Raw genomic sequence first — 22,084 nt, 5'->3', positions numbered from 1 at the left:
TAAAAAAAGATTTGCATAGATAGCTTAGCTTTGATTGGTTGGTAAGTTTGAGCTCATTTGGACCATTTGCATTTTAATATTGTTCAGTGCAAATTGAACTATCCACAGCTGTGGATCGATAAGCAGGGTTTGAAATTCTGCTTTTGGTACTAATTGCATTTGGTTGCCTTTGGGAGGGGTGCACAGTACCCCTCTGGGGTTTTGAAGTTCCTCCATAGCAGTGCACATCTTGTCAAAATTTCCTCTAATAGGAGAATTAGTTTGGGGGAAGTTGCTAAAAGGCCCTTTGCAGATTGAGGCCCTGCTCAGCATTGCTAGTAAACATGTATGCAACTCACATGGGGAGGATGTGCCACAAAAGCATCTTTCATGTCTTGCTGGTGAGGAGTGATTTTGTTTGTTTTTTTTTAATAATAATTAAAAAAAAAAATCCTCAAACTGTAAAGTTGTTACTAGTGAAAACAAACAAAAAAAAGATTTCCAAAGGATGCATTTTCTTTCTTGCATAGTGATGAAACAGTGTCTTGGTAGCATATATCTATTCCTTTTCCATTTATTGGAGCTTGCTGAAGGATATGTGAGTAAATGCAAGCCTTTTCTTCTGTAACTTTCTGGTTTTATTTGGTTTATGCAGTGATACCTGAATGTAGTGAACATCTTTGCTGATATTCAGAAATGGCAAAAAAATCTCTTAATTATATCTCAGGACTTTGGGGGTGGTGGGATCAGGCAATAATAGATTAAAAAGAGAAGTTCTCTTTATAGCTTAAAATATCTTTTTGATAGGGCTTAATATGAAAAAAACCAGACCAATTTAGATCTGAAAATCCAAGAAGTCTCAAAAATCTCAAAAGGAGGGTTAGGAGAAAAAAATCAGTGATACTCCTAACCTTCCCCAATTGACATTTGTATTGGGTTTGTGTGGCAACGTTTTGGTAGCGGGGGGGGCTACAGGGGTGGCTTCTGTGAGAAGCTGCTAGAAACTTCCCCTATGTCTGATGGAGCCAATGCCAGCCGGCTCCAAGATGGACCTGCCACTGGCTAAGGCCGAGCTAATCAGCAACAGTGGTGTAGCGCCTCTGTGATAACATATTTAAGAAGGGGGGGAAAAAACTGGGAAATGGCAGCTGGGGAAGAGAGGAATGAGAATATGTGAGAAACAACTCTGCAGACACCAAGGTCAGTGAAGAAGGAGGGGGAGGAGGTGCTCCAGGCGCCGGAGCAGAGATTCACCTGCAGCCCGTGGTGAAGACCATGGTGAGGCAGGTTGTCCCCTGCAGCCCATGGAGGTCCACGGTGGAGCAGATATCCACCTGCAGCCCATGGAGGACCCCATGCAGGAGCAGGTGGATGCCCGAAGGAGGCTGTGACCCTGTGGGAAGCCTGCGCTGGAGGAGGCTCCTGGCAGGACCTGTGGAGCCGTGGAGAGAGGAGCCCACTCTGGAGCAGGTTTGCCGGCAGGACTTGTTACCCCGCAGGGAACCCACACTGGAGCAGTCTTTACTGAAGGACTGCACCCCGTGGAAAGGACCCATGCTGGAGCAGTTTGTGAAGAACTGTAGCCCGTGGGAAGAACCCACGTTGGAGAAGGTCGTGGAGAACTGTCTCCCGTGGGAGGGACCCCACGCTGGAGCAGGGGAAGAGTGTGAGGAGGAAGGAGCGGCAGAAACAACGTGTGATGAACTGACCGCAACCCCCATTCCCTCTCCCCCTGTGCCGCTCGGGGGGAAGAGGTAGAGAAAATCAGGAGTGAAGTTGAGCCCGGGAAGAAGGGAGGGGTGGGGGGAAGGTGTTTGTTAAGATTTGGTTTTATTTCTCATTATACTACTCTGATTTTGATTGGTAATAAATTAAACTAATTTCCCCAAGTCAAGTCTGGTTTGCCCATGATGGTAATTGGTGAGTGATCTCCCTATGTCCTTATCCCGACCTACGAGCCTTTCCTCATATTTTCTCTCTCCTGTCCAGCTGAGGAAGGAGAGTGAGTGAGCGGCTGTGTGGTTCTTAGTGCCGGCTGGGACTAAACCACGACAACATGAAAATGCTCTTCCTGATATCTGCTAGCTTATCTTTCATACTTTGAAAGAGGGAAGTCATGTTTGGTGTTTGTCCATGCTTCCACACCTTCTGTCCTGCAATGCAGTGCGTTAGCCACTCTCCATGCTGGGCTGCTCTTCATCAGCCTCTTGTTTATTTGTGAAGTGACATCCCTGCTAGGCTGTCATGGTGATTAGACCTGTTTATCCACGGAGCAGGAGGCAGTGTGATCTTCATCACTCTGCCCCAAGTGTTTCTTACATGGAGTGACTCCTTATGGATATGAAGAGCTGAGCAAGGCAAACGTTTTTGAAGGATCTTTCCTAAAAAAGTAATTAATCACCGGAAGCAGGTGGGATGTAGGGCTCATTAGTCTCTCCTGGAGGCTTGCTGCAATTACAGGATGATAAGACTTCAGGTAGACATGCTTACTTTGAAAACCCTCCAAGAATGCCTTGTTTTCACTAAGAAGGGTACTTTCGTTTTAAGAAGGCTGAATGATCATTTTGTAGCACTCGTCATGGGCTTTCAAAGTGTGGGTTTTCAGGTATGCATTTTGAGCCCAAAGTATTTTAACTATTGAGAGAATTGAGAACTCTTTAAAATCATCTTAGAGTCAAGTGCAGGAGGGGAAATGTTGCATTTTAATCTTCACTTTAAACTGCTGTCCATATATTTGTGTTAGCTTTAAATGTTTTAAATTGAGGGGGAGAGCTATTTTGTCCGTAAGGTCTTTTCCTGCTTTTTGTTGTTCTCCTTTCTTTTTCTCTTATTAATACTGGTACCTCTGATCAGGGAACTGAAACACTAAATTAAATGCTCTGTTGACTTCCCTGTGGAAATAACATGCAAGGAAAACAGATGGCTTACTTTTTTTTCCATGGTAAACTCGTTCTATCATTTGCTTCAGCGAGTATCATCTCTGTACTTCACTATTATATGGCAGCTCAGATGCAATTGATACTTATCCGTTAAAACACTAACAGTCTTTGAATCAGGAAGGTTCCTCACCAACATACATAAATACATGCAGCAAATAGTGAGATTAAAAATACGTGAAAAGATACTGGGAGAATATCTGTACTCACATTACATGTAGAAATTCAGGGAGCTCCATGTACCTTGAATTGTCCTTCAGTATACAAGTGACAGGACTTACAGTCACATGCAGTAGTTACATGTGGCTTTGAGGGGGAAGTAAAAGGATGAAAACAGTCCTAAAAGGAGAAGGTACCTTAATGTATTAGAAATGTGTTTAAAATACCTATTTTAAATCATTCCTAAGTGATTTCCTTTTTCTGTGTATGCATTCACAAACCTAGCTGTCTGGTTGTTTCTTTCCAGCAACTGTTTTGAAAAGTGAATGCTGTTCCATCTGCATCATTTTACTAGCATTTGATATTTCGAAAACATAGTAGAATAGATACCTATTATTTACCCCTGAGCAATCAATTAATCCAGAGCTCAGTACAAGCCAGGTACTTTGCTACCGAGCTCTAGTTGCAGCCTGCAAAAGCGGGAATATTATCATTGAACAAGAGGAAAATAAAACCAGTGTATAAATGTGAATCGGTTGCATCCTGCAGATATAAAACAGGAATGATTTCAATGCAATAGGGTTTTTTAATCTGCTTTATCTGCTGCTGCTTTTTTTTTTTAGGCCCTGGTAATTAGCTGAAGAGGCTGGAATGTAGAATATACAACATTACACCCGTTGTCACCAAGTCTTACTCAACTGACTGTCATCTTCATGTTACTTTACTACTTAAGAGTACTGTGCAGTCTTGATGTGGCATTATAAGATTTATTTTTTCCTTAGTTATCTGACAGTTTTGAGTGAGCTTCGGTCAATGTTGTTGTCTGTAGGAGATACTGTACGATGTGCTGTTTACATCAGGCTCAAGAAATTTGGATTTGCAAATGAGATGCATGGGAACGTGTAATGCTGGGCTGGTGGTAATTGAGTCCAGTACCTCATGACTCCAGGCAGTCAGTGTTATGTTCAGTAAGATACATAAGCCATCAGCTCCATGTGTTATCGTATGCCACGGCTGTAGGTAACTTCGTGATAAATGTACATCCTGTAGTACAAGTCTTGGGCCTGTGTCATGCAAGCTATGGAAAGAGAGCTGGAGGGGTCAGATTTCACTGGACATTTGAATAAAGATTTTTCTGAACTGTTTTATATAAACCCTTGAGGTATCATTGGAGAATGTTTCAAAATTGTCATTCGTTTCAAATATAAACTTTTCAGTATCTGTGCTCATGCGCATAGTTGATTCCTGAATGACAAATGCTTTGATCAGGCAGGTCACAGCGGCAATGGTACGATGACGTTTTCATGTTGTAAAAGACTGCCTCTTATTTGCTTTACTCTTAGATTCAAAAGGAAAAGAAACTGCGGCAATGAAAGCTGACCTACTGAGGGCTCGCAATGTGAAGAGGTATATTAATCAGCTGACGGTGGCAAAGAAGCAATGCGAGAAGAGAATAAGGCTCCTGGGAGGGCCTGCTTATGATCAGCAGGAAGATGGCATTTCTGATGAAGGCGATGGCCCTCAGAGTCAGAAGGTATAAATCGAATAGCACATACATTGTCTGAGGGTCATTCTAAATCTGTTAGCACTGGATCATATTAGCCTCACTGTCATTAATCTCTCCTTTCCCCCAGGAGTCAAGTATAAATTAATTGCTGTATAGTTTATTTATCTTGGGAAAAGATAACTGAAGTACCCGAAAAGACATACTGATCACTCGGCTTGCAGTATTGCTAAATGTGAAACTTCGTAAAGGATCGAGTGGCTCGTAAGCATGAGTTATTTTTCAGACAATACTCCATGTGGGGAGTTAATAAGGACATGGTAATGGCCTTTCTGCAGGTAGCAACTTGCTTTCAAATAAAAGGTTGCCAACATATGTGCAATGTTTCTTTTGGCCCTTGTTATATTTACCGTAGGAAATACCTGTGCGTTTTGCAAATACTGAGTTTACTCAAAAGCAAACACTTATGTGTGGAAGGCAATTGACAAAATTAAGGGCAGCCATTGCAGAAAAACTCTGGTAAAGCTGTTGACTGAACGCTGGTTTGCAGCATCACTGTAGTCTGGAATTGAAAAAAACTACTGTTGTATTAGCCAGCATCTACAAAAATAAAATCATGGCTACTTATCCTTGCTGAACGTTAATAAGTTTAGTGACTTCCTTGTGTAATCTACTCTTTCCTCTTTGGGCAAAACACAGTAATTGATGTATTCAAATTAGAAAGAAGATTTTATCTTTTTCATGTAGGTAGAAGAGAAGTTATCTCTTCATGCAGGGATCTTTAATTTTCATTATGTCCTTATAATAATTGTAACTTGGTGGCATGTAAGAAAAAGTTGCATGATGGAGAAATAGTTTTTACTATTTGTGTTTTGTCTTTCTTGAGTAAGGTCTGAAAGAGAGCAATTCCCTACCACCCACTTGTCCTTAAAGCATTATGTCGGATGTTGTGTTATAGATTGTGCCAAGGCAGTCCTGATCTGTTTCCTGAAGTTGGGTGTAGTGAGCGGTGCCAAGGAGAAAAGGAAAGAGGGGAAGCATGTGGCAGCACCGCGTGAGCCACTGATGCCACTTTCAGTGCCTGCTGAGATGTTGTGGACTTTCCAGGATAGATACATGGTGACATAAGATTGTTCAGGAACGGGGCCAAGTAGCGAAGCTGCACTGGATAGGGGTAGGGATTGGTCAGAAATACAAAAAAATATAGTATTATTGTAATTAAAATCAAAGGAATTCCTGTTGTTAATGCTGCATGTTTTATGACCTGATGGAATTTTGGTGGGAGCTGCTGACCCAGCGTTGTATCTTGCAAATATACCCATGAGCAGTTCCATGTTGAGTTAATGGTACTATTAATAGGAATAAAGACTCCTTGCACAGACATTTGTTGTAGAGATGGCAGAAACAATGGGATGCAGGACTGCTCTGCTTCTAAGCTTTTGATGTGTTTCAATGAAGAAGCCCTAGAACCCCTCCACACCCATGTCAGCACAGAAAAGAGGAAAACAGCTTCTCTCTTCTGTTGTCCTCAACTCACTGTTGCCTGGAGAGAGGCTGAGGGGGGCTGGGTGGGAGACAGAGGCCACGCTGTTCACTTCTGAGCATGTAAAAAGTCCCAGGGCTTGGCTGAGGAAGGGGATTCTCTTCCCTGTTTCTTCCCATCCTCTTCCTGCACTGCTGTAGCTGCAGTCTGGGTTCTTATTTCAAGGCAGTCAGTGCTCTTTTGGATGCCGGTCCCTCCTACATGGGCAGTATTGACTGAACACTCAGGCCTTTTTCTAAGCAAAAGGGAAAGGCATTGTTTGGGATTTAGGAGATAAGCTAATGTTGGTATGTCGCTGCTGGTGGCCCATAACTTCTCTTTAGAGTCTGGCTGTGCCAGCTTTTCTGTTAAGCTAGCACTTAACCTGCAGAATAATGAGCTTGTGTAGAAGAAACTGGAAGTTTGCCTTCCTTTCTTCAACTTGCATGAAATAGGTCTGCAATGGTGTTTTGAATTCTTTTTTTTATGTAAGTGTAGTACAGAAGCTGGAATACATTACTAACTTCGGGGAATTTTTGGTACTAGTTGAACCAAGAACAAATTGACCAGTGACCTAAACTTGTATTTTAGTTTCACCTCTGCATCTGACAGAAAGCTTTCTGTTTCCTGCAGTAGTAGGGGAGTAATAGCATTGCTGGTAAAAGTCTTTAAAGTATATTCTGATTATGGGCTTAAATGTGGAGATGAATTATTTGGAGCTGTCAGTGTTCTCCTCTTACAGATTTAAGACAAAAAAATTAATGTGCTTTGAAATACTTTTCCTTTCACAGCAGAAGCTGATTATGAAACAGTGTCAGTTTTCTGTTTGATAAATACATAAAAGTCATGGGACTGTATAGACTTTGCACATGTTTCACTCACCTCATTATCCTGAATCCGGGTTCTCTAGGGAAATCCTGAATGTGTGAATTATAATCAAATGTTTATAAGCAAACAAACAAACCAACCCCAGCTACTCTCTGAATCTGAATTCTGTCATTAGCTTTGATACTGATTCATACTCTGCCCTGGATGTTAGATTTGCTTTCAGAGAAAATGCAGTTTGAATTAGTGTAATATATAAAGCATCTCTTCTAATCTACGTACGGTCAGTGCAGTTTTAGTCCTTTTTCTTGGTACTGTGCAGGTACAGTTTCTGCAGTAATTAATTGAGTTCTTGTTGTCTGTGTTTATTCAGCAAACCATTTCTTTGACCTGTTGTGTTTAGCACAATAGCCACATCACCACATCTGTGAGATTTGACATGTGGAGTCACAGCATCTCCTTAGTGGAGCTGTTTTGTGAACCACGGGTGGTAGGAGGAGCTCTGGGGATCTGATCCTTGGCACTAGCTGTGAAATAGCAAGGAAACCACCTGAGTGTATTTTGAGGCACAGGCAGTTCATGTTCATAATCATACTGATGAGGACTAAGTTGAAACTCCTGCAGAAGACCTTGCTTCCACCACATCCATGGGTAGATGCTGATTTAACTGGTGACTGATCAGATTTTCACTGTGATTTCCAAGGTTCAGGTTGTGAGATCGCATTATGTCAAGATACTCCCTAGTACAGAATTTGGGGATATAAAGAAAGCGAGCTTCAATTGTTGTTCCCCTGTTGCCTGGAGATGATGGATCTTATGACGGAAGTATGTTCATGAACATGTGAGTCTCAAGGCAGGGATTTTCCCATTAGTGTATGTGCAGTAAAATACCCAGTTATGTTATGTAATATATACTTTCTGATAGGTAACTAATAGTTGCATTTGGTTCAGCTACTGCTGTATATGACAAAAATCTCCTTCTGATGACTTGCCTCTTAATAAGAAGAATATATCCTTTAATTTTAGTCAGTGTACAGACAAAGCATTAGTTAATGATTTCTAAAATGCAGCTTGGAAAGAGACACATATTTTTCCAGTATTCTTTTTTACATGCCTCTTATTCCTGTCTTCTACAAAGAAAGAAAAAAAACCCCAACAAATGAAAACAGAAGTCCTGCAGTCTGACTGTGTGCTGTCATCCCAGCAGAAAACAGCCACTACTGACCCAAATTCTGTTCACCTCACCCATGATCTGCAGTGTTGTTACTAGCTGTATTGTGGCTATTCATTATAGGCCAGTGTGGTTGTAGTGAATGGTAACCTGGTGTGTTGCAGAGAAACAAAGTACAGTGCATCTATGCCATGTCTGGTGCCTATACAGGCCCTTCCAAATTAAGTAGCTGTTTTGTATTCCTCTCCAGAGAGAGGTTGCAACTATCTTTAGGGACTTGCCAAGACCAGGTCTCTGCTTTGAAGGGCCAGGAACAAGGCTATGTGTGTGCATATGCTAGGGGTGCTGGTTAAAGCACCCTGTTTGGGGAAAAAAAACACCACCTAATTCCTTCCTAGTATCTGGCAGAGCCTGTGACCAGCTGTGGTGTATTAGTTACTTTCCTGTTGGAGTAGGAAATGGGTGCAGCAGCAGTAAAGCTGCTGGTTTTTCTGAACCCAGAAGCTGCTCTCAAGTTAGAAGGACTTGAAGGGTTGCTGTTGAGGCTGATAATTCTAAAATTATATCTGCTAGCTGGTTATTAGATTTGAGGGTGTACACATGCCCAAATGCGTGCATATGTGCCAACATAGCTTAGAGCTTTGTACTGTAATCCCTGGTGATACTGAGTCATAAAATGATCTTTTGCTGAGGATTACAAATTACTGCAGAATCTTCTTCTTTAAATCAGAGACAGAAGGATCGTCCACAAAATACTTCCTGGATTGCATGCTTTTTATGATAACTTATCACCTCAAACCTAAAAACCTCTTTTGTCCATCATTGTTGTCATTGAAGTCTTAATAATGTTTATAGTACAGTGTTTGTAACATATTAAATAATTCCAGGACAGCCAAGCCTTAAACAAACAAACAAAAACCTAAAAAAAGTTTGTGAGGTCTCATTTATGCAAGAGAAGTTTAATGAAATAAATTAATGGACAGAGAAGCTTATTTAAAGTATTTCAGTTTGCAAGGTAACTATTGGGAGGTTTGTGTAACAGCATTATTAGGCACCACCACTTTAATTACCATGGAGCATCTGTGCAATGGGCCCTTTGTTAGGCGAGAGGGATGGTTGCACTTGCCTTGCTCCCTGCAGCAGCACTTACCCACAGTTACTTTTGAAAGGGGATGTTTGTTAATTACCCTCCTTGCTGGCAGCCTGGGTGAAGATATCTTGGATAATAGAGACAAAGGTGAACTCTCGTTCAAGAAGTGACGGCACGTGTTCCGCATTGTGAGTGATTTATTATCATTTACAGAGCTGACAGTCCTGGAGATAGTGAAGATCTCTGTTCAAGAGACTGAAAGACCCTCTTCTGCTTGTATTTTAAATCATTGACCTTGATAAAATGATTGAATAGGAAGTATGATGATGCACAGCAATGAGGCTATAAAACAGACTGGCCTTTGAATTGTCATCTCTGTCTTCTCTTTGACAGTCTGATCACCATTTCTGTAATAAGCCTAGCGTCATCAGGCCTTTCTGTCTGTGCTGTTCAATGAGGATTATAGAGTGAGCTCTGAAAGGCAGAAGTTCATGTTCATATGCCTGAATAGCTCTTAAGCTAAGAGCAAGCCGTGTCCAGATGATATTGGTATGGTAAAGGATGAAGAGAGGAATGGCACATGACTGTCACTGAGAAGCTTTGAAGATGAAAATGAGCATTTCAGCTGAGACAAACACAATTTACTTCAACAACGCCCAAAATCTGGGGAGCTGTTTCAGGCAAAATATAGGTGGCTACAGTTTTTAAAGAATGTTATTTAGCTTGGTTCATTAAGGAAGTGACTTGTGCTAGTAATTGTGTATGTGCAGATTTATATTGTTTTCTCCCATACAGCTTGACTCCAGCAAACTGTTTTTCCTAAGTATAACTTAGTGGTAGAGTCTCACAGGTACTAGGTTTAGGAAAATTAGGTGGCCTTCCTGGAGAGAGAGGTGCTGATATATGACCTGAATTGTAGTATTATCAGGTATCGGAAAACCCATATTAGAGAAATTATTAATCACAGAATCACTAAGGTTGGAAAAAGACCTGTAAGATCATCAAGTCCAACCGTCAACCAAAAACCACCACTGTGCCCACTAAACCATGTCCCACAATGCCTCGTCCACACGTTCCTTGAACGCCTCCAGGGTGGGTGACTCCACCACCTCCCTGGGCAGCCTGTCCAGTGTTTCACCACTCTCTCAGTAAAGAAATTTTTCCTAATATCCAGTCTGAACCTCCCCTGGTGCAACTTGAGGCCATTTCCTCTTGTCCTGTCACTCATCACTTGGGAGAAGAGACCAACACCCACCTCTCTGCAGCCCCCTTTCAGGTAGTTGTAGAGAACGATGAGGTCTCCCCTCAGCCTCCTGTTCTCCAGACTGAACAACCCCAGTTCCCTCAGCCGCTCCTCATCAGACTTGTGCTCCAGACCCCTCACCAGCTTCGTTGCCCTTCTCTGGACACGCTCCAGCACCTCAATGTCCTTCTTGTAGTGAGGGGCCCAAAACTGAACACAGGATTCGAGGTGCGGCCTCACCAGAGCCGAGTACAGGGGCACGATCACCTCCCTGCTCCTGCTGGCCACACTATTTCTGATACAGGCCAGGATGCCGTTGGCCTTCTTGGCCACCTGGGCACACTGCTGGCTCATCTTCAGCCGGCTGTTGGTCAACACCCCCAGGTCCTTTTCTGCGGGGCAGCTTTCCAGCCACTCTTCCCCAAGCCTGTAGTGTTGCATGGGGTTGTTGTGACCCAAGTGCAGGGCCCGGCACTTGGCCTTGTTGAACCTCATACAATTGGCCTCGGCCCATTGATCCAGCCTGTCCAGATCCCTCTGCAGAGCCTTCCGACCCTCGAGCAGATCAACACTCCCACCCAACTTGGTGTCATCTGCAAACTTGCTGAGGGTGCCCTCGAATGCCTCACTCTTTGTTGGAATTCACGTCTTGCTCCGTAACAAATTACCTTTGCTATAAAATGCAAAGTCATAGGAAGCTAAGATTCATTAGCCCCAGTGCTTAAGGACCTGCTTTTCTTTTCAAAGAAAAAGGTGTGGGTTGGTTGATGTCTGTAAGGTACAAAGAAAGAGGCCAAGACCACTCCTGTGTATTTGGATTCCTGGTGATATAAGTAATGGCCCTAAATGAGCTACATAAAAACTGATTCAGCTGCTAGACTGAAAAGTTGGAGAGGAAGGGGTGTTTAGTTTTGGTAGGGTGTTTTGGGTGAAAATTGGTCCTATTTTTTAAAGAAGCCAATGTTGTTCATTTTGTTCAACATGGGAAGATCTGTTCATTTTGTCAGGAAGGTGTTTTATTTTCAGGTCTTTGTCTCAAAGAAAAGGCCTGGATTCACAAAAATAGGATGAGGAAGTGATAATGTTTTGTTTTTTTTTTTTAAAGCAACAGCTTAATGGCTGCAGCATCTGCTTGGGTGTGGAAAGCCTGTGTTTAATTTCCTTTTCTGCTTGACATACACCCTCCTCTCTCATCTCAGGAAGAGTCCTGAGCATTATATCACAGCCTGTACTCTTCCCTGGCTGCATTTCTGATAGATGCTTTTCAGTAATAGTTAATGGGAACTAGCCACCAAATGCCCTAGCTGCCAGGTGAAGAACTACACTCCATCTTTTCTGTGTCCCTGGGAATAATTGAGATACATCTCAAAGCTCTGTGACCTGTGGTGTGGAAACTGATGGTGTTACTCTTTGTTTGAATCAAGCAAAGAATAGATCAGTTAGCTCTCAGCTTGGCTCCTCTGTCTTTTTTGGCAAGAGCCAAAACATAGCCATGAATCACTTGAAATGCCATCTTAGTCCTTTGAAATGTAGTCTTACCTCCAGGACAGAAAATTCTGGAAATGTTTCCTATCTGGTAGGAGCATAGATGCATTTATCTTCTAAATACTTACAACTCATATTTTTTATTTTTTTATTATTATTTTTTTCGATGAGACGAAACTATTACTGTAGAAGGTCTGTGCAGTTGAATTTAATTCACATGTTTGTGGGATGCATGGTGCTTTAGGGGCACATCAAGTGAAAAGATTTTCCCCATAAGGGATGGACAGAAGCTAGAGTTAGGTATTTTCCCAGGTTTTACTCTTAGTTTTCCTTTCTTCAGATTCTTCAGTTTGATGAAATTTTGGCCAACCCTTCGTACAGAGAACACTTCCGAATCTACATGGAAAGAATGGACAAGATGGCTTTGATTGGTCTTTGGGAGTCTGTGGAGTACCTGAAGAATGCTAACAAGGTAGAAAAAATTGCAAGTCCATATGTCTTGTGCATTAATTGGAATCTGTGCTTGTTGTGATCTTGATGTTAGGAAATGTCTTGGTATTTATGTTTTTTTAAATAGGAATAGCATAGGATGGGTGCTAAGCAATTTAGGTTTTTTAATTTCTTCATGTCAATGCTTGGGGATAATATGGCAATTAAAAATTGTGGACTATTGTGATGATGATTTACTGTTGTTTTGCGTAGTGACATGACCTGTGAAAAGGATACTTGATGTGAAAAAGTAGTATAATTATTTCCCCCCTCCACCAGAGAAAAAACTTGCAGTAATACATTGGCTTTAGTTGTATCAGCTGATATGAAACTTGAAAGAACATTACTGTTTGATAGTCTGTACATAACTTCTCATCTTGCTGATTACAGGTAGCTCATTCAATCCAAAACTGTGAAAATCTGTGTATATGTTTTTAGAATCCTTTTGAAACAGAGATTTTGCTTTAAAATACCCCTTCCTCTCCCTGTTCTGTTGCTGTATAAACAACTAAGTTTCTCCAAGAATGCTGCACTACTGCTATATTGTAATTCATGCTAAGATAAAATAGGAATGAGAACCCTGAAACAGGGATAGGAAGTATCACTTAAAGTTGCAAGAAATATCCTGGAACAATGGTGCAGAGCAAGAATGTAGAGGGCAAATTTGCTGTTCATGAGCAGTGGGGTGCATTTTTTGGGGAAACTTTTAAACCTCCAGGATTCACACTAGAAATACGAATTTCATTATTAAGTATCAGTTAACTTTTTATTCACTGTAATTTTATTACTCTCCTATGTAAAAAGATTCTAGTCCATTGAAAAACACAAATAACATCCTGTAACCAAAGTGTCAAATTGTGGAGCATGAGTAGTGAGCCATTAATGTGATCTGAAGAAATGGCTAACAACCAACTCAGGCTAGAAAGTGTTCATAAAAAGGGTTTGTCAGGCACTGAAGAGTTGTGTAAATCAGTTTTGATTTGCAAACTGCTTGTGATTGGAAAAGGTGCTATAAATCACTTTATGACCTTTCAGCTGTGATTTCTCTCCTTGCTTTCAAAACAATATGTTTTAGTGCCTCTATTCAAGACTTAGCATTTTTTTTAAAGAGATTCTAACATACTCTGCTCCTGTTGCTCCATGGAATGTAAGGGTTGTCTGCCACTACAGGGGCAGATTTGATTACAAAAAAATAGGGTCATGCAGCCAGTGGCTGTGATATTGTCGCATAAGGCAGGCAAGCACATGGTGCCATACTAAGGGAGTGGGTAAAACCTTTTCAGTTCGGGTCAGTTTGGAGAGATGATAATTTGAGACATGATCGTGGGCTGTGCAGCATTACCTTCTCTCTTTCCTGTTCGTTACTGCAAAGTTCAGTCCTGTGTGCTGTTCTGTGCTCAGTGGAAATACCTGGCCTCATGTACTGGTAAATGTATCTTCAGATGTGCTTTTTTTTTCTTTCTTTTCCTCCTCAAAAATTAATTATAGTCACGTATAAAGTGAGTTGATCTTATCTAGCAGAAGACAGCAGAGCCGATACAGCTGAACTCTACAATCTGAACTTAAAATGGTGACCACAATGTTGCTCTAGCACTTTTTTCCTTTTAATGCCAGCATTTGGAGCATGCTTATAAAAGCAGTCAATGTGGAAGCTATGGTAATTTTAGAGCACAGCTGTTTCTTCACTTCACAACATAAATATCGATATTTGTTAAATTGGCTGCTTAGCATAGGTGTACAGGCAGACTGCTTGATCTCAAGAAGAGATTCACAGATGTGTTCTCATACATCTGGGCATGAATTAGCTTAATCACCCTTCAAATTATGCACCTGGATCATGAGTCATCCTGATATTTTAAACATTTTCTATTATTCTGTTCTCCCTCCCTCTCCCTCCTTGCTTCCTAGGCTGAAATACCTCAACTGGTGAGTGAAATTTATCAGAATTTTTTTGTGGAAAGCAGAGAAATACCTGTGGAAAAATCACTTTATAAAGAAATACAGCAAAGTCTCGTGGGAAATAAAGGCACTGAAGTTTTCTACAGAATTCAGGCAGATGTTTACGAAACTCTAAAGGACAGATACTACCCCTCATTCATTGTCAGTGATTTATATGAGAGATCAGTCAAGAAGGAAGAAGAAAGAAGTTCTGCTCAGCTAACTCCTGAGGACAAAGATGAAGTGGTGAGTCACATAGACAATTTCTTTCACTGTTAATTAAGGTAATCTAAAGACAATCCTGAGTAAAGCATATAGTCGCATCTTCTGTCCTCGAGCTTTGGACTACTTTTCTTTTTTTTTTTCTGGTGTATTTATAAATATCATCACTCTTGTCGTTTCATCAGGTAAACCTGGTATGTTTACAAGCTCTTTGAAACAAAATGGTACAAAATGACTGACTACGTAAACTTTAAATTAGTTAAAGTAGATATTTCAAATTTCCAAGCCTTTTGTAGTCTGTATCTTTTGTTTATGCTCCTTAGTATCACAGAATGCAAAACATACCTCATACAAGCTCAGCTGCTCTGCTTTTTAGTGAAGGAAATATCACTGAAACATCAGTAGTTTTCTGTCTAGACATTGTCTGTCCCTGTCCCTCATGCATTTCCTAGGTACTAAATAGGTATTACAAGTTGCACAATAGAGGAGGAAAAGTAATGAAAAATATAATCTTAATGCTTTTGTATTAACCTGTTAATTTATTCAATAAATTATGTTGGAAGATAAAAGTGATTAAAATAGCACTAGAACTGGAAGTACTAAAACAGAGCATTCAAAATGTCATAAGCAATAACGCAATGGCAGCTCTCTTAGGGCAGGTTTTTTCAGTGGGTTCTCTAAATCGGTCATACTGGGGGAACTTGTTACATTTATCGAAGAACGTTTTGACAAGAACATCTCTCAGACTAGTGAGGTCTTTCAGTCAGGCTGCTGCTTCAGATCAGCATGAATATCTTCATTTTACATCTGAACTTGCTCAGAACACAATGAAGTGTAATAGTTTGTCTAAAACTGGATCTAAATGGACAAATAAGAAGCAGAATCCAGAGGTGCTGATCTACATTCTGCCATTTAGAAACAATTTTTCCAAAACCTAAGGCTTTTGTATTTACTACTTAAATATAACTTTCATTTCTGTAGGTGAGCTATTACAGTCTCCATAGTCCACATATCAGCAAATATGCAGAGATGATGAGTTATACATAGATTACTTCCAATATGAACTTTTAGAGCTTGCTGAATTTTTCGTTGTTTGTTTCTCCCTGTATTCTTTTCCTTGATCAAAGATTCAAGACGTGTTTTCTACTTTCTCACTGCTAACTCAGCTATGTGTTGAGAATTGTAGGTACTTCAAAGACTTTCTGGCACCACAGCTGAGAAATCTGGTGTTTCTGGAGAGATCCATATTGTTAGCGAATACTAATTGTTTTCGTTTTAGTTTGGGTTTTGGAGGTCTACATCCTCACTTCCGGGGGCACTGTGGGAGTTACCTATGTTAATTTTCCGTAAATTTCACTGTTTTAGCCGGGTAGTTAAAAAGCCATGTAGTGTCCTCATGGAGGGGAGGACAAAAGGGTAAGTGCTGATTAAATGTGAGAAAATCAAATCAGAAGATAGGAATTGGAGCAAGGCCAGACTCTGGTGGTTCTTCTGCATATGGAATGAGTTCTTTCTTCTTCCTTCCAATCCATCATCGCTTTTTGCCCCTTGGAGAAACGTCCTTTAAACGTAAACCTCCTTTAGATGTAAAAATACAGAAGCAAGCAGTACCTGCATTCAGCACTTTGAAGAAAGAGGGTCTGGTGGTTGCATTGGTGCTTCATGTGTCAGATCACTGAAATAAGCCCAAAGTCTGCATTCTGCAGCACTCGCAGAAATGGAAGTCATTATCAGTTTAGCAATCAGGGGAAAATAGCACAATCCTTCATGATCTCAGCTTTGACTCTGTTGGTGGTTTATTTGACAAATTTGATAATTTGAATGCAGGTAACTTGTTATCTTGTAATTCTAGCGTTTTTGTGATAAACTTAGGGATTCAGCAGTGTTTTTTGCTCTAAGTGTCTGAAATGTTGATGACAGAGAAATCATGTAGCCTACTTCTGGGAGCAGAGCCTTACTGATTTGTAATTAGTTGCAATCCTTTGATTACTAGAACCAAACTTCATATGAAAAATCTTTCAGTTCTTCAGTATTGAAAATAGCATTTTTGATTCTTTTTGACCTCTGTGCTTCCCAACAAGTATAAGTTTTTATTTTATGTTACTGTTCAATAGCGTTTTGAATAACACCTAGTGTGTTAATTATTATTTGCATTATTGTAGTGCCGGGTGATAACAACAAGTTTCCATGAGCTGACCTCTGTATACATGCTTGGAGACAGTCTGTGACCTGAGGAGTTTACAGTCCATGCAGAATAGACAGAAAAAAGGATGGGGCATAGAGCTAATATTATTTACTCAGTCACATAGCAGGCAAATGCAGAGCTGGAAAAGGGCATGGATTTCTTAGCATAGAACTCCTGACTTCTGCATTATGTTACCCTCCTTATGAGGATCGCACTAAGGAGATTAATTATTGTTGCTACTGTATCTCTTCTCAGACTTTCTTACTAAGATGTAAAATACTGCAGAATTTACAGGAGGATTGTCTCCTCTAAAACTCACAGAACTTAGTAGAGTATGAGACTTCCTTCTGTTAGCTTTTTGTTAATTATATAAAGATACAGCTTACTTAGTGGGAATATCATTAAATAACACAGAACTCTCGTTCATGAGGTTAGATTCCTAGCTTCCCACAGTTAAATTAAGATATATTCAGTCACAAGCAGACCTCAAAGATCTTTGAACGTGGCAAGAGTAACATCACAGTGCTGTGTTTGCTGGATCTCGAGGTCTTCATGCCTATTTGGGTAAGTACAGTGAGAAGTGGGAGGCTGGGGCAAATGCCAAAAGATGTTAAAGAGAATGTCACTGAAAGGTGTCAAGTTTTCTGGTTTTTTGCATGCCTGTAGTACACAAGATGGAAAAAGCTATTGGTTTGTCTGAACGAATATAAGAAAATTATTTATGAGTTTAGGGTAATGCATATGTGCTTTTAACACATTTTTATTAACACTTCTAAAAATAGCAGTAAAATCTGTTTATGAAGAGAAAGGACTTGGTTTAGATTGTTCTGCAGGATGATAAATCTGTTCTGTGATGGTTTGTGGGAGGCAGGACTGTTTGTTAGAACTGTGGGGTTTTTTTTGTTTTGTGTCCCATGTGGTCCTGTCCCCGCCCATCTCATTATCTTTCAGCTCAGAGCTAAGTATTTGCTTTTCTATCTGGCTCAGAATATTGACCATGACTACTAAGCTGTTGTTGCTTTTAAAATAAACTTTGATTCTTCCTCTCATTTACACTAAAGCCTTAGCTTGGAGGTCATTTTACATAGTTGGCAACAGTTGCCAAAGACCTGTAGTATAAATGGTAATGAGGCTTTGTCTTTTGTTTGGTTTTTGGTTTTTTTAACAGATGTTTGATGTTGGATCTGATGGTTGGAATATCTATTAGAATCTGTTATACCTACATTTTCATCTATATCAAGAATAAGTTTTCTTATACATAAAATGCTTATGGAGCAAACAATAACTGTCTCCTTTTTCATACTAATGATGCAATTACTCCCATCCTCTATTCCTAGAGCCACAGTTGTGAAGAAGCTACTGAAGAATGCAGCACAAGAATTAATGAACAGGCTAGTTATGCTGTAAATAAACTTCGCCAGCTAAATGACAAGCTTGAATATAAGAAACAGGCTCTAAATTCCATATGTAATTCACCAAAACCTGACAAAAAGGTAAATACCTTTAGTGTCTTCAGTCTTTTTTTTTTTTTTTTTTTTAATATTACATGTGTGTTTGTGTAACATCCAGTTGTCTCAGGCTCTTTTTGGACAGGTCAGATTGCTATTTCAATCAGCCTGTTATAGAAAGTGAAATCAGAGCTTAATTGTTTATTTTTTCCATTTTTTAAAAGCTATTGTAACTAAAATTGGAAATATGATTTATATTGCTTTGTTTGTCATAGAATAACGACTTCTCTCACAGTGGTCTTGCTGCTTTGTCAGTGGCAAACAGTATTTCTTCCTTGCATCTGTACCCACCTATATCTGTATAATTCTTTATGGCAGCTGGTTTCGTGTCCCTGCTGCACCTGCAGCACTGCAGTGGAGGGGTGTGCTAGTTAACTTCTGCTCCCTCTGCTGGCTTTGAAATAGCACAGCACAGCTTCATAATCTCTACAGTTGTGACTGGCTTGCTCAAATAAAGGGGAAAAAAAACCCCAAGCCCATAAAAGTGACTGATTTCCTTTATAAAGAACTAGGAGAAATCTGCAGGGCACAGTTTCATCAGACTAAAAATTCTGAGAGATATGAAACTTCAGCTCTCTGGGCTTGGTTTAAAAATCTTTTTCTCTTTGCAAAGTGCAACAGTTAAGCAATCTAAGAACATATGCAGGCAGAAGCAAGTGATTTGCATTTGGCTTAGGCCAACTCATTTGCATTGCTAGTAATGATGATATTACAGGACTGTTCAGGTGCAGCTGGGCCAAGCTTTTCAGGTATAATGAGATTGGTTGCAAATGGTAGACGGTGGGTGAGACAAGTAGCTAAGGCGTCTCCCTAAAATGACGTCCTGCTAGGGATAGCAAAAATGTACCTGGGCATTAGTCATTGCTCAGGACGTGGGTTCTTCATACATTTGTTCCTTCATTCAGGGTGAGTGCTAAGATGCTGGTCTGAATAGAAGCTGACACCCTGCTCATTCTCTGCTGCCCCAGCTCTGGGTATAGCTACCTCTAAGAGAGAGATGTGGACAGTAGTGTTTGAGGCCACGCTGGCTAGCTTCATTCCTTCTGTCCCTTCCACATGCCCCTTCTGCCAGAGGTTACTGCAGACAACGGGAAATGTGTCTGCAGCTGTTCTGGGGTGTCCAGCTCACAGCTGCTCTTCTGTGTGTGTGGCCTTAGCTGGCAGAAGATACCTCTTACTTGTCATCCAACCACTGCTATTCAGAGTGGTAAGAGCACAGACATGTCTTTTTTTTTTTTTTAATGCCTGTATTACTGCAGCAGCATTTACCTGTGGAGCTTTTAAATGGATAGTTAGGGTTGACAGTGTGAGAGCACCTTGTCACAGGGACTTGATTTTTTTTCTCCTCTGCACATAGTAAGTAAAAATGTGGTTCTTGGTCATATGATGTAAAAAATGTTTCTAAAAATGCCAGTTTTGTGCCATATGAAGGGGAATATCACGCACATTTTGTATTAAATTTTTTTAACCTCAAGCTGTTCTTGGGTTGTTTGTTTTTTCTTTTTGAAATGCCTTTGCTTGTGAGACCCATACAAAACATGTATGTACATCTTTAAGTGGCTTCTAGCACTGTGCAACTCGGATGCCAGTCAATCAAGGAAGAAAAGTGCTCATTTGAATTGCACGTGGAATGCTGCTAGTTTTAAAAGAAAATGCTTTGTAGGGAGAAGTCTTATTTCAGTTCTTTCTGTGGAATATAAAGAGTAGCAAAGGTGACATGACAAGTAGTCTCAGACAATGTCTCTGACATACAAGGCTCACTGCCACAGAAGATATCTGGGTCTTTGGAGGTCTGTGACTGTGGTGCCACCTTTGGTGTGTGTCTCATGCCCGAAGCTCAGCGGTTGTCTCCCTTGGGTCTGTGAGTGCAGTCTCATGCGATCCTGTGCAACCACACTAAATGTGCAGGGACCACATTCTTTCTAGAGTTCAGTCTTGTCATCCTCAGTAGCAACTCAAAACCTTAACATTCCCCGCCAGAGCACTTTCCAGTGTTTGCTAAGCCTTATTTTCAAACAAAACTGTGTGACACAATTATTGAAATTTAATGGGACATTACTGAACAGAAAAATGCCTCTGTCTCTATCAGGAATTATGTGGAAGTTGGAGGGATTTTATGTTAACTTGTTCAGATCTTTCATATTTCCAGTGGACCTGTACCAGGAGTGAACATAAAACTCACTTTGAGAAATTGTTAAGAGGTGCTCTTACAACCAACTAGGTTTTAAGTTAAAATTTGCACCACAGGCAAGAAGAGTTAGAAGTACAAAACAAGTACTAAACAACAGTGTGTGTGCTTGTGTATGTGTGAGTTAGGACATACCATTTGTTTCTGTAGCATTATAGTTTTAATTTTTTTTCTTTGATATGAAAAATACTACATAACTAAACCTCATTGTTCCTCATTCACATGGATGTATCATTTGTATGTTCCTTTTGCATTCTTGATAAATAATAGCTATATTCTTTATTTACCTGAGCTCTTAGGGAGATGGGGATTGTACCCCTTCTAAAGTAGTGGGTTTTTCCCTGTGTTTTTTTTCCTTCTGAAATATTCTTTTTCTTTGAAAATATATACATCTCTGAAACAGGATAATAAAATGGATCCAGTATCGTTATAAAGTCTCAATATTTGTTTTATAAGTGCAGCAGCTATTTACTTATGATGAAACCTTACCAGTCCTTTTGTATTTATCGATTGTTCCTGGATGTCACTTATAGGAGTCAGTGTAAGGTGACTGCAGAGCAATCTGTATGGTGATAGTAAATAAAATACAAAATTATTCTGAAGGTTAGGTATATGCTAGAAGGTTGTTGTATAGCTGTTGCGTAGATAATATTTCACATCTTACATGAGACAAAAATTCTGAAAAAGACAGAATTACTGTAACTCTGTAGAATGTACTACTTGTGGTGCCAGTCATACAACTAAAACATTTGACTGTGGTATTTCATAGTTAAAAAAAGTGTCAGCTTCTTTTGCTGTGTTTCTGATGTCACATCTTATGTATACTTCCACCTCCTCTTGCCATACTGTCTCCTGGTAGTATGTATGGTTACTTATTTTTTTGCTGATGTGATGAGATGCACTGTTTCTCCTTTATGAGATTATGATGGTGAGTTATGTCTTGATAAGAACATCTTTTTAAATGTGTGCTTTCCACAATAATAAATCCTTCCCTTTCCAAAACTAAAATGAATGAAGTGGTAACTTTCTGAGTGATTGTTAATATAGCTAAGTTCCTAGAAATAAAATCTATTCCCAGGTTCTTTGGTCACATCATGTATATCTGAAAATGGTAAGGATGATGTCTTCAGTAATGCATATTTCAGTAACTGCAATTTTAAGTTTGTCTAAAACATACGATGTGTAATATATATGGTTGTAATATACAATCCTATCTAAAGCGCCTTTTACGCTGATAGTGTGATAGTAGCACATCCTTCTGACTTGTTTTTTATTTTAGTATCAGGGTTGACCTTTAATACTGTGTATTCTACAAGTTTATAGAGGCATCATAGATTCTGTCACTGACGATTTTTTTTTCCCATGTGAATTGTTCTTTGTCTCCTTGCTTTTGTACCTTTTCTCCTTTCTGAATAGTGTCCCTAAAGACACAACTAGGTGTGTTGCACAAGCTTTTTTTACCAATTGTAATGAATAAACTTACCTCCGCAGATTGTTTCTAAGTTGAAGGATGAGATTACTCTGATGGAGAGAGAGCACAATGACCTTCAGCTGCACATTGCAAGAACAGACTGGTGGTGTGAGAATCTTGGCATGTGGAAAGCCTTCATTGTCTCAGGCGAGGTATGGGGGGTTTTGTG

General features: G+C 40.1%; 1 protein-coding gene across 2 annotated transcripts in view; it reads left to right on the top strand.

The window, feature by feature from the left end:
* SNX25 (sorting nexin 25) overlaps nucleotides 1-22,084 on the top strand; it is an 87,568-nt gene that overhangs the window by 46,969 nt on the left and 18,515 nt on the right. The window contains exons 6-11 of one of the 2 annotated variants that reach the window (XM_059817574.1): nucleotides 4,427-4,608; nucleotides 12,255-12,386; nucleotides 14,312-14,587; nucleotides 15,783-15,791; nucleotides 18,086-18,241; nucleotides 21,936-22,067. In XM_059817574.1, coding sequence (XP_059673557.1) covers nucleotides 4,427-4,608; nucleotides 12,255-12,386; nucleotides 14,312-14,587; nucleotides 15,783-15,791; nucleotides 18,086-18,241; nucleotides 21,936-22,067 — 887 coding nt within the window. The remainder of the gene's footprint in view (nucleotides 1-4,426; nucleotides 4,609-12,254; nucleotides 12,387-14,311; nucleotides 14,588-15,782; nucleotides 15,792-18,085; nucleotides 18,242-21,935; nucleotides 22,068-22,084) is intronic. The other variant, XM_059817575.1, reaches the window with a different exon arrangement.

The sequence above is a fragment of the Gavia stellata genome, chromosome 5 (assembly GCF_030936135.1).
Source record: "Gavia stellata isolate bGavSte3 chromosome 5, bGavSte3.hap2, whole genome shotgun sequence".
Lineage (NCBI taxonomy): Eukaryota > Metazoa > Chordata > Aves > Gaviiformes > Gaviidae > Gavia > Gavia stellata.
Note: the sequence above shows the minus strand (reverse complement) of the source record. Positions and strands in the feature narration are given on the sequence as shown.